Source organism: Pongo abelii, chromosome 3, assembly GCF_028885655.2.
Source record: "Pongo abelii isolate AG06213 chromosome 3, NHGRI_mPonAbe1-v2.0_pri, whole genome shotgun sequence".
Classification (NCBI taxonomy): domain Eukaryota; kingdom Metazoa; phylum Chordata; class Mammalia; order Primates; family Hominidae; genus Pongo; species Pongo abelii.
In genome coordinates, this window is record NC_071988.2 from 178,794,758 (window position 1) to 178,812,640 (window position 17,883).

The 17,883-nt window shown below is 35.9% G+C and overlaps 1 protein-coding gene across 3 annotated transcripts in view; it reads right to left on the reverse strand.

Moving 5' to 3' along the window:
- PDGFC (platelet derived growth factor C) overlaps window positions 1-17,883 on the reverse strand; it is a 216,389-nt gene that overhangs the window by 44,200 nt on the left and 154,306 nt on the right. For all 3 annotated transcript variants that reach the window (XM_024246355.3, XM_054554631.2, XM_054554632.2), the window contains one exon: window positions 4,157-4,337. In XM_024246355.3, the coding sequence (XP_024102123.1) occupies window positions 4,157-4,337 (181 nt within the window). The remainder of the gene's footprint in view (window positions 1-4,156; window positions 4,338-17,883) is intronic.

Below are 17,883 nucleotides of genomic sequence, written 5' to 3' on the forward strand. Positions count from 1 at the left end.
GACCAAAAACTATGTAGTACTTTTTACTTTTAGAACTGAGAAATAAAACTTTTAATAAGGTCTTTTGATTCTGGAGGAAAAGTTATTATTTCAGCCTTTTTAGGTTTCTTAACATTTTAAATAATGGTGCTTATGCTACAGTACACAGAGTAAAACATATATAATCTATTATAAATTACTCCAAAATTAAACAAGAAATTTTCCTTTCTTTCTAAAAGATCTGAAATGTGTTCTGGGCTCTCACTGTGTGTGGCCTCCAAACAGAAACAAGCTTGCACTGTTTTATTTCAGTTTTGCTTCATTTCTTCCCAAACAATCTCTCACTGCTAATCTACCGGGTCTTTTTTTTTTTTTTTCTCTTTTAGCAGAAAGGGAAAAAAATCAAAGACATTAACTCCTTAGGCACAGTCACAAAAGCTGAACACTGTATGTATCATTTGGCATCAATTTGCATGGATTTATTTTTTATTAGTTATTAATGGAGCATGACTGGAGAATAATATTTCCATAAATAATTCTCTAAAATATCATTGAAATGCTGTAATTTTAAAATTATGTAGCAATTCTAGTACCACTGTTTTAAAAAGCTATAACTAGCTATAACCTCAAGTAAATACCATATGCTAAAGTTATTTCTAAAACTAGGTTTAGTTTATAATACCAAATGAAAAAATGGAGAGAGAAACTTTAATTATGTCTTATTGTTAAGGTACCCATGAATCAAGAAAACGATACGGAAATCCTAACATTATAAAGGAAAGTACTGATATTTATAATAAATACGTAAAATCTTTAAATATTAGAACAGCATCACTTTATTCAAATGAACAAGTCATCTCTTATTTAACTATATGCTCTATTATTCATAAACTGAGGAAAAAAAGTGGGTAAATCATCTTACAAGGGAGAACATAATTTTTAATGGCAACCTGTGTGGCAAAAACTGTTTCTGAAAATTTTAACTAATGTATTAAAACTCTGCCTCTAAGACACATGGTAATCAGAACCAAGGAGTCCTAAATGTTGACCAGAACCAGATATCCATTTATATTCCCAAAGAAGGCTACAGGGTTATCTCTTTACCTGTGAAATATAAAGAATTTTAAAGTAAACTTTACCCATAATTTGTCCTAGAAAAAAATGTGATTAAGCTCACTTAAAATTTTTTCTGTATATTAATGCCTGCAAAATATTCATTGGGTGGATTATGAAAAGCAGATAATGTTAACTGTATATACTAATGTTCATAAAATCATTAGTATGCACTAAATTCTTTAACTTCAGTGGATGTCCCACTAATTCCTACTCCTCACTGCCTCCCCTAAAAAGAAAACCAGGGCAATTCTTTAACTAATGCAAGAATGTGTCTTTGGTAATATAGCCTAATATATTAGGACAGCAGAATATCTGGTGTCATTCCTGTGAGTCTACTGCTTTCCGGTTTATGAATTATCTCTGTTGTGTGAGAGGAACAAAGGTGACATATAATAAATAGGAAGGTAGTATAGCTCCCTGTAGGTTTTAGACAACTCTAAGATGAAATGGCTGAATTTCTATGAAATCTTAATGAGCAGCTACAACGTGAATGGCATTGTGCTAGGCACTCCTGACAAACCTCAATGCAGAAAGTTAATTGTCTACTATAAACTAGTAGTTAATATTATTTTTATTATTACAAAGAAATCATTGTGGCCAGTGGAACCTAAAGTGGAATTTTGCAGAGGTAGGTTTGTAATCAATGAGACCATTGCCTCTGGGGAACTGAGTGTGCTGATATGAAGTTTATGCAGAGCAAAAAGAGAAAAATAAAGGCATCAGAGATGAACCAGGGGCTTGGAGGGACCCTTGCCCCTGAGCAAATGCCTCAAGAACTTTTAAGTCTGCTGTCCAGGAGGCACACTTTCTTGCTTTAGGCTTTCATTAATCTGATACACAGATAAGATTGATGGATTGCACCCTGTTAGTAAAGTGTGGGGGGTGGAGGGGGTGCATGGAGGGAGGGGTGTAATTTAGGAGTACACAATGATAATTCAAAACATTCTGCAAGGCTTAACAGCATAACCACTTGTCAAATTCTAACTCATCAGATCTCACCCTTCTGCAGACAGTTTATTAAGAGTAGAATGGATGTGGCTGTAAGTAGAGAGATGAATGGATATATGGAACCAAGACAAAGGACAGCTGAAGAAATGGCAGGTTAACTGTCAACGTAAATTTAAACACAGAAAAAACAAAGCTTGTGAGATTGTAAAATTTATATAATTTCTCCAGAAAGCAATCTTAAAAATTAAAATCACCAAGTTATACTTATTAGTCAATGTAGGACCCTACCTTCATGCTCTCCTGTTTCTTCCAGTCCAAAAGCCTATTGTTTTCCTAAACACAGTTTAATTACAAGAACTCCTATGCCTTTTCTCCCCACATATCTCCATTATCTACAGCCCAGTATAGGTCAATGTAGTTGCCACACAAAGCCTGGCTCAATAGAGTCCAGGAGAGTTGACAATAGCCCATTGAAGTCCATACTGACAATCTACCAATCTATTTCAACAATCATTTAAAAATGTGAATTTAATTCCAACAATGGAACCAATGACATACATGTGGCCTAAAGTCTCCCAGATGTGGTGTCTGGTCTCAGTCATAGTAAATCTCTGATAATAGGTCAACCCTGGTGACAGGACTTTTCTTAGCCAAGAGGATGGATGGCATTTTCAATCAACCGTTGGGTTCTTACTTCATCACAAGGCTCATGAATCTGACAACTTTCACACATATACAGTGAATCCTCTATTAGTTAAGCTGGGTGACTGAACTGCATGATCAACTCAGCATTCAAGTATTTACTGAGAGACTATTATGTGCTCAGAATTGAGCTAGCTGCTATAAATACCATACATATACTATGTCTACTATGTATATGTGGAATATACACATATAGTATGCTTTTATCGTTACATATTTGATTTAATCCATATAACTCCTTGGGTTACACAACCAGATAATCTATGTAGTCATAAAATCGGAAAAAAAAACCTTCAGTAGTGATATTTATACATGTTAGCTTTTGTGTTTTATTCTATAGGAGGACAGTAGATTGGTATTTATACACATTTAAATTAATATAATATAGACAGAAGTTCATTTAAAATATAAATAATATCCTTAATTTAAAGTTTATTTTGTCGCATGTTTGGGATGAACAAAACCTTTGCTCTCACAAAGACCTGCTAGTATGATTTCTACTACAATTACTATATTCCATATTTAAATATTTGAGAAATATTTCACTTTGTGAAAGTGTATCCACGGCCCTCAATGCCACCCTAGCCTAAAAAATATTAAACTCACTAAGTTCTGTGAAACAAGATACTGTAAAAGTATACTAAACAGATTCTTAGTGGCTTTAATCAAGCAAATAATCAGTATTAAACTATTACCTATTAATAAAAATGTACATCTTTGTCTATCATTAACATTTTTCATTTATAGGTAGAACTGTTACATTTTATTAAATTTAAATTTAAAAATATTAAAGTATGATATTAAACTTTAAAAGGTTTTGGAAAGGAACAAAGAAAATGGTACAGAATATATACTGGCAAAAAGTATTTCAGAATGGAATAGAGTTTGGGATATCTTAAATAACCTACATAATAAAACTGATCAAGATTCACAATTTATAACATACACAATTTATAACATTTATAACATACTTCAGAGATTTCTCCTTTAACTTCAATCATACATGATAAATGATTCTATTATTACTAAATGAATAAATTATCATTTTCAAAATTCAGTTTGCATTTTATTGTTTCTTTTTAGCTATACCCTTAACCAATTCTTACATTTCCTTTATTTAATCGGTTGTCTAGATAATATTTCATAGACTCCTGAGCAATCAAACAGGGAAATTTCTGCTTAACAATGCAACATGAATATAATATAAAATGGTAAATATTGATTTCATATTTTCTAATTTGCCTAATGAATTGCTGGCTTGGCATGTACAGAGTTTTTATTTACATAAAAATGAAATCCCAGCTAGGTTCGTTTTCTGATTTTTTTCTGATTCTCATGTGTAAGAGGAGAAAAATAAAAAGAAACAAAAAGCTGATCCAATTAAATAAGGGGATCTGAAAGTGGTACTTACTGGCATGACAATGTTGTAGTGGATGCAGAACCCTGGTTCAGAAGGAAAATATTCATCAGATACAAATCTTATCCTAATTTGATTTCCTTTAGAAATCTGTTTTCCTGGTACAGTACCAGAACCACACCAGCGCCCTAATATAGTTCCATCACTGGGTTCCTCAACTTCTACAAAATCATACCTGCAAAAAGACAAAGGGAAAGAGACATCATTTCATAATCTGTTATTCTGGCAATTACAAGTTTCATGTCTGTGGATGCTATGACTCTACGGACCACAGCAATGAGTTAATCCAAAATTTAACCGGGAACATATAATTAAGAATTCTAAAGAAGAGACACAACTGAAAATGAGGGCCCAGTTGAAGAAATATGAGTCTCTTTGGAGTCCTTAGTTTTTCTGTTTACGAATTCCAAATTCACTAAATAACCATCCTAAAACTTAAACATTTTGTAAGGAGCAACCGTATCTGACATTCGATTCATGAATTATTGAATATAATTTTCATTTGGACATGACAGTGTGACTCCACTCTTAATTCCTATTATTACTGCCCTTTATTTTCTGAGAGTAACTCTTTCATCCTGGCCAGGGGCCTTGGCTCTCTTTCCTCATCTGTGATGCAAGCTTTCCTAGAGTCACTTCATTGTATACGCATCTTTCGCACCTCACTTGGTACTGTTCTTCCTTTCTGTGACCTTCCTGGGTGTTCTCAGCTCACTGTCATCTTTCTCTTTTTGATAAACACATATTTCTAACTAACCATATATGTGTATAAGTGATCCATCTTCTTAGGCTGTTAATCCTTGAAGAAAGGAACCAGTTCTTACATATTTCTATTTTACATTTCACTATACACAGTATCTTAAACAGAGGAACAAATGATTGTTTTAAACACATGTCAACTTTTGGTTTGGAAGGTTTGGATCAGTGGTGCTCACTGAGACCATTATTGCCCCATGACAGACTGTTTCAGAAATTTGTGGAAACATTTTAGGTTGTCTCAATGATTGGGGGTGAGAGAAGTGAGTGATTGAAATGTAGCAGGCAAGGTCCACGAATGCCCAACACTGGAAAGTTCTGAAAATGAGTATTTGCCCCATATCCTCCATGCCTTTCAAATATTTCACTGGACATTTCATGCAGGTGCAAATTCTACTACAGTTCATCTAAGTTTGGAATCTTACATCACCTCATGTATAAACGCATATATGTTTTGCACTGTTTTAGTTAAGATAAATTCTAAAGAACGTCAACTACACAGTAAATTGAGGGAATTTTCTGTGTTTTGTTTTAAACTTAACCAAGAGTTACTCACTTGGAAAAACACGTCACTAACAGGAATACTGGTTATACCATTTTCATCCCAACTAAAACAAACATATTCATATTAGTCTATATTTATAGCTGTCACATTCACAATGAGCCGACTTAAAAGATGCTAACATCTTCCCTTTATTTTTCTAGGGTAATTGTTACTGTTCATTTATATACTGAAACATATTATTTTAATATAGATTACTTTGCTATTTTAATAGATTTATATAACATGCAGACAATATATTTATTTTTAAAACAATTTCACATATAAACAGATAATTGCTTCTATGAATTGCATTTCAGAATACTAAGCAGGGCATTGTAAAACTTTTGTTAAAAGGAAGTCTGACATGGTTGTAAGCCACTGATAGATTTTTTTTCGAAATTTTAAATTCAGTAGATACCAGACTACCAAAAATACTACATTTTACGTAACATTAAATATATGAAAGAAAAAGTTGCTGAAAAAAGACAAAGTGTATAATGAAACAATTATACTTATAAATCTGAAGTATCCAAAACTCTCTTAAGGCATGGAACTTAAACTACTTCAGCTTCATTTTCCTCACTGGTAAACTGGGAATAATGCTACCTAAGTCAGAGACATCTGAAGAAAGGAAAAATGGGACAGCACATATGCAGCACCTAAAACATTGTTTGCACAGAGTTGCCACTCAAGAAAGTTTGTCTCCCATCTCTGTCCTGCACCCCTCCAACCTCTGCACACCTACTTTTTAACATGACCTTGGAAGTTTAAAAGCAGTAAATAAGAAAACACAAAGACAAAGAGGAGATACGATTTTGCTATATCACATGAGAAGTCCAGGGTTATAAGTTACATATACATAAGCCAGCCAGTATAACCATTTCAGGAGTTTTAGTGTATGTGTGTGCGGGATGTGGAAGGGTTAGGCTGAGTATGTGTGTGGTTCCGGGATGGTGGGTATAGCAGACGTAAGTAGATATTTCAGATCTATCTGGCAGAAAAGTTGATAATTATCATTTTTATCAAATGGTAATTTTTATATCAGGGTTGTCTACACATGAAACAAAGTTTCTATTCATAAGGATCTGTTTGTTCTGTGCTTAGGAGACGAGCCTATGTGATGCAGGTTACCACCACTCATTCGACAGGGATTTATGAAATATTGATTTCACGAAAACTGCTCTGCTAGATTCTCAGGATACAAACACAAAACTAAAGCTTTTCTTGAGTTCTGGGTCTATAAAACACATTGGTAAGTGCTCTAATTAGAGTATGTAAGAAATACTGTGGAATAGTAGAAGAAAGAGAGCAATTTTATACAGTGAGATGAAGGTCAGCTTACAAAGGACTTGACACTTGGACTTTCAGAGTATTGACTGACGAAGGGTGAGAGGGGTGGGGGATGAAAATGCATTCTAGCAAGAAGTACAATACATAAGATGCAAAGAAGAAAGACAGGGCTAAGCATGGTCCATTGTGAATCGAGGGTGGGAAACAAAAATCAGATGGAGGTCAAGGTGGACAAACAGATGCAGGTGAGAAGGTCTTGGTATTACATGGTAATAAGACGTTGGATTGTTATTTGGTAGGCCAATGTTGAAAACATGTAGGCACATTCCAATGGGCTCGATGTCTCTTTAAAAAATTTGTCAACGTTTTAAAAAATGGAATTTCATAGAAAACCTGGATGTTTGGCTTTAAAAAAATTGAAGATCTGGTAATAATAAATATCATTAGCTTTGTGTGACTCCACAAGGGCTCATCTCCAGAATTCGTGTCAGCTCCAGCAAAGGAGATATCTTTGTTTACTTTACTGTCTTATCCTGAGCACCTACACCCCAGGCACATAGTAAACGCTGTGTCAGTATTTGATGAGTGAAGGAATGAATACTTGGCCTTCATAGCAACTGAGGCTGGGACTAAATGAAAAAAGCTTCAGATGAGGCGTGTTCTTTCTAGTTTTTAAAAATCTCTATCTACTTTCTATGATTTTAAAAAAATCCAGATTATCTTCATTTACTTATATTTGCCCTTTGGCATCTGAGTTGGCCACCCTTGCACTTAAGAGGCAGAGCCGCTGGAGGCTTCATAGAGGGGAGTAGCACAGACAGGTAATCACCACATGTTCGAGGAATTCGAGGAAACAGTAACATTTCAAGTGTGGGTCAACAGAAAAGATCCTTTAACAAAAGCATCCTGAGAAGGAGCAGTCAGGGAAATAAGAGGGAAGCCACTGTGAGGGAGGGTGCAGGCGTTAAGGTAAGAGAGAAGAGAGAATTTCACCTGAAGCAGGAGTGGTCGATAATGCCAAGTGTCAAAGAAAGATCAAAGAGGTGAAAACTAAAAAGTATCATTGGATTTGGCCAGGATGAAGTCATTTCAATAAACTGCTTCAGCAGAACACATTGTGTACAAAGTTTTCTTGAGACCATTTTTCAAAATAACCATTTTAATCTTTCTAATATAAAAAGCATCCTAAAGAGAAAAGAATATTCTCTTCAGGAAGTCTAAAATTAACAACTCAAATAGCTACTTTACTATATATTATTTTCTTTTTATTTCTGTTTAAAAATAAGCTACTTCGTATGTTATATGATCTGTAACTTCTTTAAAAGTATTTTAAAAAGGACTTTAATGACACAGAAATATCTAGATCAAAATGTTAACACTTTATTAAGAAACAAAAACATCTTAACTTTTGCCTTATCTAATTTATGTCGAAACAAAATCCACTGTCCTGTAAATAGGAGAAGGGTGATGAGCATATTATTACTTATTTCATGAAGATTTCCAACTGAATTTGATACCATTTAGGAAATAATCCTTATGAAAATTTCTGGATTTGCAGCGAGACAGCTGGCAACTAATTCTTACATGCTCATGCAAGTCTAGTGCATATATTTATGACAGTGCTTTGAAAAATCTATATAGTTTTGTTCTCCATAAAGTTGAAATGAAACAAACATCTAATAAGGTACTGTGTTCTTTGTCTATAAAACAGTAGAACTTAGCATATGCTACTAATTGTTTCATAGTAAATTAGGCATTTCAAGATTTTCTCAGAACTCGTGTCATACAAAAATATATAATTCTAAAATTCATGCAATTATTCTACCATTAATTTTTATGGTCACACACAATAACTATTAAGATGTCTATGGAATTTAAAGTTATTAATGAAATAATTATTTACACACACACACACACCCCGTTGCCACTTCATTTCATATTTCCTTTCAACTTGTTTGGGAATGCATAGTGAGGATAGAAAAAGAATAATGCATTAAATCAAGTCGTCTGCTTTAACAACTTGATATTTTTCTTATTTTCTGACATAACACCATTTGCAGAATATGGGATTCATAGCAAAGGTTGGTTGGCTGATATATGCTAACATAGCTCAAACATCAAGAAGAGAATGAAGAGAGAAAACAATGATGAAAAACGTATCTGTGGGCCACAGCCAAATGAAAGGGGGATGATAAAACTAAACAATATTGACACATAAAAGTGAAATCACAAAACAGAGTCCTCCTTAAATTCAGAAATCTACACATGCCCAGGTGACTGCTCTGGAGACATGGTAATCCTTATAATACACTCTCAGGTATTAATTTCCAATGTGCACAATTGGCCACATCAGTATTTAAAGGATTTACTAAACCTATTTTATGAGCCAATCAAACATCACTTTCTCATGGCAACATGATACAGAGCATACAGGGCTAAGTGGTTTATAATGATCACTCCCTTTCTCTAACACACCCCTGGGGACCTGTGGAGGATTTATGTTCTTTTATGTTTAACAAACAAGTCTGGTGTTGTAGACAAAATTTTCGTTCTCATGTGGGAATTAGAAAACTGTGAGGCCATGAGGACGTCTTTCTTACTCCTGAGAATTTTAAGGAGTATACCAAAGAAATGAATTCATTAGTAAACATAATTGTCAGACACTCAGCTTCTTTCAGCAAAAATAAGCCAAGCCTGCAAAACGGGCTGTTTCTAGTTCATGCTAACTAAAACCCTGTCAATTAAATCTACCCCATGAATTATCAAACCTGTCGGTAGTGTGAAAGAAACCCTGCCAACAAATGAATGTGGATTTTAAAAAGGCCCAGCCCTGCAAATGTCAACTGGAGTCTGAGCTTGCTGAGAAAGGTAATAAAATTAAGATGACAAATATTCTACAGTGTGTATTGGCTTGTACTTTAATTTAGCAGAATGCAACTGGTACACAAAAATAGAAGTATTAGATTACCACTTTAACAGCAAATTGTTTATCTATGCTTTAAATTATAATAAAAATAATTTAAAAAAGAATAATAATAATTACATTTATTAAGTGATTCCTATGTGACAGACACTGTTTTTTCTTAGGTACTTTTTATTTAGTAACTCATTTAATCCTCACAACAATCATAAAAATTAACACTTTTCCTCCATCCAGTCTATTAGTTACAAAATATAGAAAAGCTAAGTAACTTGGCCAAGGTCACACCAGCAACTAACTGCAAAGCAAAGGCTTCATTTTCAGGAGTCAAACCTTAGAGCCCATGCTCTTAAGTGCTAAGCCATATTGCTTATTATATTTAAAATATGCCTATATAATTATATCTGCTTTATTTTAAGGCCTAACTGCAGAGAATTTCTGTATCTCTATTCGGATTTGCCAAATGGTCTTTTTCAGGGACTGGAGAAATATTAGGGCCCTACAGATAAAACTGAATAGTCAACGTGCTAATTTGGGCCTATAAATTTTATAGAAATTTATTTGAATTAATTTGGTAATATTTATTAACAGCCACTCTAAATTCCTTATGAAGAGTTTTAAACCTACATGGAAATGTGTAAGTAAAGCCAACAGGCATGCTTCACAGGACTCACAACACAAGAATGGGTAATTCTCATGAAACCATGAAGAGTTCTACTTGTGAGAAATGCTTACAAATATTATGTGGTGAGAAACCGATCATTTAAAATTATATTACTAAAAAAAACTACAAATATATAAACCATGAGGTCAACTTACAAAGCTAGAAAAATTAAGCAAATCAAAACAAAATATCAGATGAAAATTAATAAAGACAAAAGCTGTAAGAGATATAATCAAAATTAAAGTTAAAATTCAGAATTTAAACAAAAAGCTGATTCTCAACAAGGGGTTAGAGAGAGAGAATAAATCGAGAATTTACAAAGTTAGCAATGAGGAAGAAGATATAATCACAGGTAAGAATATATTTTAAAAGTATAAGTATATTTTATGTAACTTTATGCTAATTAAACCTGAAAAATTAGATAAAATAGATGACTAAGAAAATGTAAAGTATCACTATTTACTGGAAAAGTAGAAAAAGTTAAGATACTAAAACTCTAGAAGAAATGAAAAGGACTGTCAAGGATTACTTGGGAGGTCAGGAGTGCAAGACTAGCTTGGGCAACATGGAAAGACCCTGTCTCCCTCTCTCTTTTAAGAAAAAAGATGCAGTAACATGGAGTTTCATTGGAGAGTTCTATTTAACTCTAAAAGAACATACCATTCCAATTTTATATAAACAATTTTTTATTTGACCAGCGCAGCTATCCTCCCCATTAAATTTTAAAATGCTAGGCTAGGGCTGGGTGTGGTGGCTCACGCCTGTAATCCCAGCACTTTGGGAGGCCAAGGTGGGCGGATCACCTGAGGTCAGGAGTTCGAGACCAGCCTGCCCTACATGGTGAAACTCCATCTCTACTAAAAGTACAAAAATTAGCCTGGTGTGGTGGCGGGTGCCTGTAATCCCAGCTACTCAGGAGGCTGAGGCGGGAGAATTGCTTGAACCCGGGAGGCGGAGGTTGCAGTGAGCCAAGATCATGCCACCGCACTTCAGCCTGGGAGACAAGAGCAATACTCTGTCTTAAAAAAAAAAAAAAAAAAAAATTCTAGGCTAAATCTTGCATCAAAGTTCTTTGAAATGGCAATACTAGATATTAAAAATTAAGACTAATTTCACTCTTACATAGAATAAAACGCAAAAATTCCCAAGTAAAATGTAATCAAATAGGATTTGATTAAAAGATATACACTCATAATGCATTTTCTTGCTCTTCACAGATACCGCATTTTTTACAATTGAAAATTTATGGCAACCCTGTGTCAAAAGCAAGTCTATTGGAACCATTTTTTTCTGACAGCATGTGCTCACTTCGTGTCCCTGGGTCACATTTTGTGTCAACTCAGCAATGGAGCTGTTCTGCCTTCATATCATTTAGTGTCTTCACTGGAGTAGTGCTCATGACTTCCTTGAACAACTTTTCTTTTGCAGTCACAACTTGTCTAACTGGTGCAAGAGGCTAGGCTTTCAGCCTATCTTAGCTTTCAACATGCCTTCCTCACTAAGCATCATTCTTTCTAGCTGTTTTTTTTTTTTTTTTTTTGAGACAGAGTCTCGCTCTGTCGCCCAGGCTGGAGTGCAGTGGCGTGATCTTGGCTCACTGCAGGCTCCGCCTCCCAGGTTCACACCATTCTTCTGCCTCAGCCTCCTGAGTAGCTGGGACTACCAGGCTAATTTTTTATATTTTTAGTAGAGACGGGTTTCACTGTGTTAGCCAGGATGGTCTTGATCTCCTGACTTTGTGATCCACCCGCCTAGGCCTCCCAAAGTGCTGGGATTACAGGCGTGAGCCACCGCGCCCAGCCCATTCTTTCCAGCTTTTGATTTGAAGTGAGAGACAGTGACTCTTTCACTTGAACTCTTAGAGGCCATTTTAGTGTTAATTGGCCTTATTCCAATATTCTTGTATCTCAGGGAATAAGGAGGCTCAAGGAGAGGGAGAGGACCTTGCCACATAATAATGAAAAAGTTTGAAATAATTGAACAAATTACCAAAATGTGCCAGAGCATTCCTAAGCCAAAGCCTAGTCCAGAGCAAGGTCCTAACTCTCTTTAATTCCATGAAGGTTAAGAAGAGTAAGGAAGCTACAGAAGAAAAGTTGGAAGCCAACAGAGGTTGCTTCATGAGGTTGAATGAAGGAAGCCATTTTCATAACATAAAAGTGCAAGGTGAAGCAGCAAGTACTGATGGAGAAGCTGCAGCAGGTTATCCAGAAGATCAATTAAGATAATTGATAAAGGTGGATATGCTAAAAAAACAAAAACAAAACAGATTTTCAGTGTAGATCAAACATCTTCTATTGGAAGAAGATGACATCTAGTAATTTGATAGCTAGAGAAGAAAAGTCAATGCCGGGCTTCAAAGTTTCAAAGGACAGGCTGACTCCTTTGTTAGGGGCTAATGCATCTGGTGACTTTACGTTGAAGCTAATGCTCACTTACCATTCCAAAAATGCTAGGGCCCTAAATAATTATGCTAAGTCTACTCTGCCTATGCTGTATCAATGGAACAACAAAACCTGGATGATGGCACATTTGTTTACAGCATGGTTTACTAAATATTTTAAACTTACTACTGCTCAGAAAAAAAGATTCTTTCAAAATATTACTGCTCATTGACAATGCACCTGGTCACCCAAGAGCTCTGATGGAGATGTACGTGTAAGGAGATTTACATACAAGGAGATTTATGTTTTCATGCCTGCTAACTCAGCATCTATTCTGCAGTCGATGGGCCAAGGAGTAATTCTGACTTTTAAATCTTATTATGTAAGAAACATATTTCACAAGGTAATAGCTGCCATAGATAGTAATTCCTCTGGTGAATCTGGGCAGAGTAAATTGAAAATCTTCTGGAAAGGATTCACCATTCTTGATGCCATTAACAATATTCATGATTCATGGGAGGAGGTCAACATATCAACATTAACAGGAGTTTGGAAGAAACTGGTTCCAATCTTCACGGATAAATCTGAGAGGTTCAAGACTTTGGTGGAGGAAGTTACTGCACAGGTGGTGGAAATAGCAAGAGAACTAGAATTGGAAGTGCAACCTGAAGAGGTAACTGAATTGCTGCAATTTCATGATAAACATTGAATGAATGAGGAGTTGCTTCTTATGGATGGGCAAACAAATCGGTTTCTCAAGGTTGAAATCTTTCCTGGTGAAGATGCCATGAACATTGTCGAAATGACAACAAGGGATTTAGAATATTCCATAAACTTAGTTGATAGAGCAGCAGCAGGGTCTGAGAGAACTGACCTACAATTGCGAAAGAAGTTCTACTGTGGGTAAAAGGCTAGCAAATAGCACTTAATGCTACAGAGAAATATTTCATGGAAGTAAGAATCAATCAACATGTCAAAGTTCATTGTTGTCTTATTTTAATAAACTGCCACAGCCACTCAAACCTTCAATAAGCACCACCATGATCAGTCAGCAGCCACCACATTGAGGCAGGATGTGAGCAAAAAGATGACAACTCAAATTTCTGATATAATGCTACTGCATACTTAATAGACTACAGTATTGTGTAAACTTAAGTTTTATAAGTACTGAGAAACCAAAATATTCACGTGATTTTATTGTGATATTTGCTTTATTGCAGTGATCTGGTACCTAATCAACAATATCTCCAAGGTTACGCCTGTAATACTTTATGACTGAGTATGGCTTTAGTTCATGAATATGAAGATGAACTAAGAATGACTCTTCAGAATAGTAAGAGGAGAAAAAATATATGATCATACTCATAAACACTGAAACAATATAATAAAATCAACAACTTAGATAAAAACTGGGTAAATTGTGAATAGCATAAAATTTCAAATCAAGGTAAAACATTATTTAACAGAAACTAACTACAGGCATTATATTGGATCAAATTAAAGGCAATTCTCATTAAAGTTAGAACAAGGATAGGGCTGGCCATTCTCACCATTAGTTTCCAATATTTTGGAAAAAGGCTCTAGCTGTTTTAGTAACAGAATAAGATAAAAAGTTGTAATAGATACAGAAGAGACAAACAATCCTTAGTTAATAATAGATTCCCATGAGAAAAGATTGTGGTTGGGTAAGCACAGAGGCTAGAAGAGCCTGGCAATAATTCAGGAGTGGGACAAGATGGCTTGAAGTATATATAGTATGAAAGTTGAGACATCCCAAGGAATGTTGCCTGTTGTGTGTGTGTGTATGTGTGTGTGTGTGAATGTGTGTGAGAGAGTGTGAGTATACAATTTTTTTGGAAACAGTCTCACTCTGTCATACAGGCTGGAGTACAGTGGTGCAATTACAGCCCACTGCAGCTTTGATCTCCTGGGCTTAAGCAATTCTTCCACCTCAACCTCCCAAGCAGCTGGGACTACAGGTGTGACGCATCACACCTGAATTTTTTTTCTTTTTTTTAACTTTTTGTAGAGATAAGCGTCTCACTATATTGCCCAGGCTGGTTTCAAACTCCTGGGCTCAAGTGATATTCCCACCTCGGCCGCCCAACATGCTGGGGTTACAGATGTGAACCACCACTCTCTATGTATATTTATTTTATTTTATCTTTTTGAGACAGGGTCTTGCTCTGTCACCCAGGCTGGAGTGCAGTGGCATGATCTTGGCTCATGGCAACCTCTGCCTCCTGGCTTCAAGCGATTCCCATTCCTCAGCCTCTGGCATAGCCTGGATTACATGTGTGCACCACCATCGCCTGGCTAATTTTTTGTATTTTTAGTAGAGACGGGGTTTCTCTGTGTTGGCCAGGCTGGTCTTGAGCTCCTGGCCTCAACTCATCCCCCTGCCTTGGCTCCCAGAGTGGTGGGATTATAGGCTTGAGCCACCGTGCCTGGCTGCCAACGTGGATATACTTTTAAGGTAGGTTTGACAGAACTTAGTGTGGGGTATGAGAGAATGACAGGGGTCAAAAATGATTCCAAAACTTCTGGCTTTTATAATCTATCTGGAACTAATAAGGGAATTCAGTAAAGGGACTGAATTTAGGACCAATATAGAAATATCAAAAATTTTTCTTTAAGACAGAGAAAAACAAAACCTGAATATCAGGGATAAAAATGTCTTTCACAGTGAAATTTAAAAAGTGGTCTGTAATCCCAGCAGTTTGGGAGGCCAAGGCAGGTAGGTCACGAGTTCAGGAGATCGAGATCATCCTGGCTAACACGGTGAAACCCCGTCTCTACTAAAATTACAAAAAATTAGCCTGGTAGTCCCAGCTACTCAGGAGGCTGAGGCAGGAGAATGGCGTGAACCCGGAGGCGGAGCTTGCAGTGAGCTGAGATTGCACCACTGCACTCCAGCCTGGGCGACAGAGTGAGACTCCATCTCAAAAAAAAAAAAAAAAAAAAAACAGTGCATAGTAATAAATTTAACCAATAAAGTGTGAATACTATATGAAGAAGCACATACAATATTACTGAAAGACAAAAAGGCATGAATTTATTTTTATCAAAATCACAATAAGGCTTGTAAAATATTCATATACAATAATAAACATAAAAATCAACATGTAATGCATGCTATGAACCAGAAACTTCATAAATATCAACTCGTCCAGTCTTCAAACACAGCCCCATCTGGTTATGGTTATTATACCCATCTTAGACATACACAGAGATTATGTAACAAGGGAAAACTCATATAGGTAAGAGTAATAGACCTGGAGCAGAAACCTTACTCTAAGCTTCAGAGCTCATATTCTCTTTTTTTTTTTTTGAGATGGAGTTTTGCTCCTGTTACCCAGGCTGGAGTGCCATGGCGTGATCTCGGCTCACTGCAACCTTGCAACCTTCGCCTCACAGGTTCAAGTGATTCTCCTGCCTCAGCCTCCCGAGTAGCTGGGATTACAGGCATAGAGATGGGATTTCTCCATGTTGGTCAGGCTGGTCTCAAACTCCTGACCTCAGGTGATCTGCCCACCTCGGCCTCCCAAAGTGCTGAGGTTACAGGCGTGAGCCACAGCACCCAGCCCAGAGCTCATATTCTTCACCATTATATGATACTTCTCTAGCTAAACAGGACAGAACAAAGAATTGTCCAGTTTAAAATGTCACTACTGGCCAGGGACAGGGTGGCTCATGCCTGTAATCCTAGCACTTTGGGAGACGGAGGTGAGCACATCACCTGTGGTCAGGAGTTCAAGACCCACCTGGACAACATAGCAAGACCCTTCTCTAAGTTTAAAAATAAAAATAAAATAAAATGTGACTATTCATTATCCACTTGTGAAAAATCTAATTTAAACTATCCAGACCCTTATCTGTAAAATAGGGAAAATAACTCACAAGATTGTTGCGAACATTAAACACAGGGAGAATGTATATAGAGTGTTTAGCATAGTGCCTAACAATAAGTTACTCAATAAGTGATAGTTTTGTTTTGTTCTATTCTTACTATTGCTATTATTGCAACAATACATGCAACCTATGGAAGACTTCACCTCTGTGGCAGAGCAGATCACAAAGCTCCTCAAGCACAGATCACTACTTTAAAAAAAATAATTTTAACTGAAAAATACAATAGTGTGAATTTATGGGGTACAATCTCATGTTGTGAACACTGTTGGTGGGAATGTAAACTAGTACAGCCATTGTGGAAAATACTGTGAAGGTTCCTCAAAAAACGAAAAATAGAAATACCATATGACCCAGCAATACCACTACTCAGTATATATCCACTGCAATCAATATGTTGAAGAGATATCTGCACTTCCTTGTTCATTTCAGCAGTATTCACAGCAACCATGATATTAAAGCAATCTAAGTGTCCATCAACAAAAAAACAGATAAAGAAAGTGTAGTATATATAAACACTGGAATACTACACAGCCTTCAGAAAGAAGAAAATTTTTCATTCATGACAACATGAACGGAACAAGACATTATGCAAGGTGCAATAAGCCAGCCACAGAAAGACAAGTACTAAATGATCTCATTTATATGTGGAATCTAAAAAAGTTGCTCTCATAGAAACAGAGATTAGAAAGGTGGTTACCAGAGGCTAAAGTGAGCTGGAATGGATGAGGAAAGAGAAGATGTTGATCAAAGGGTACAAAGTTTTCCTTAGACCGTAGGAATAAGTTTTAGTAGCCTATTGCACTACACTGTGAGCAAAGATCACTAATTTCAACTAAAAAGGCTCCAAAACTAGGCTTTTTGCCTTTCTTATCTGTGGGAGTAACTGTCCTGAATTTAACCCGTCTAGAACAATATAAGCATATATATATATATATACACATTTGCTATAATTAACACTCACTCCCTTCACTGTAGTAGAAGACAGATTCATCAACAACTAGCAAAAATATTGAGTACTTAATTTTTGTTTCTGCATTTTGTAACCCATACGATTAAATGTATTCATGTATAAAAAGTGCTCACCTACTTGGCTCAGCATTTCTTTCCTATGACTGATCAGTTCCTGAAATATGTGATTATCTATCTTCAGTCAGCTACCACCTATGTGTAGATATGCACTTTTATGGAAACATCACCTCATACCATTGTACTATTACTGAAATAATGCCAAGATTTAGGCATCTAATACAT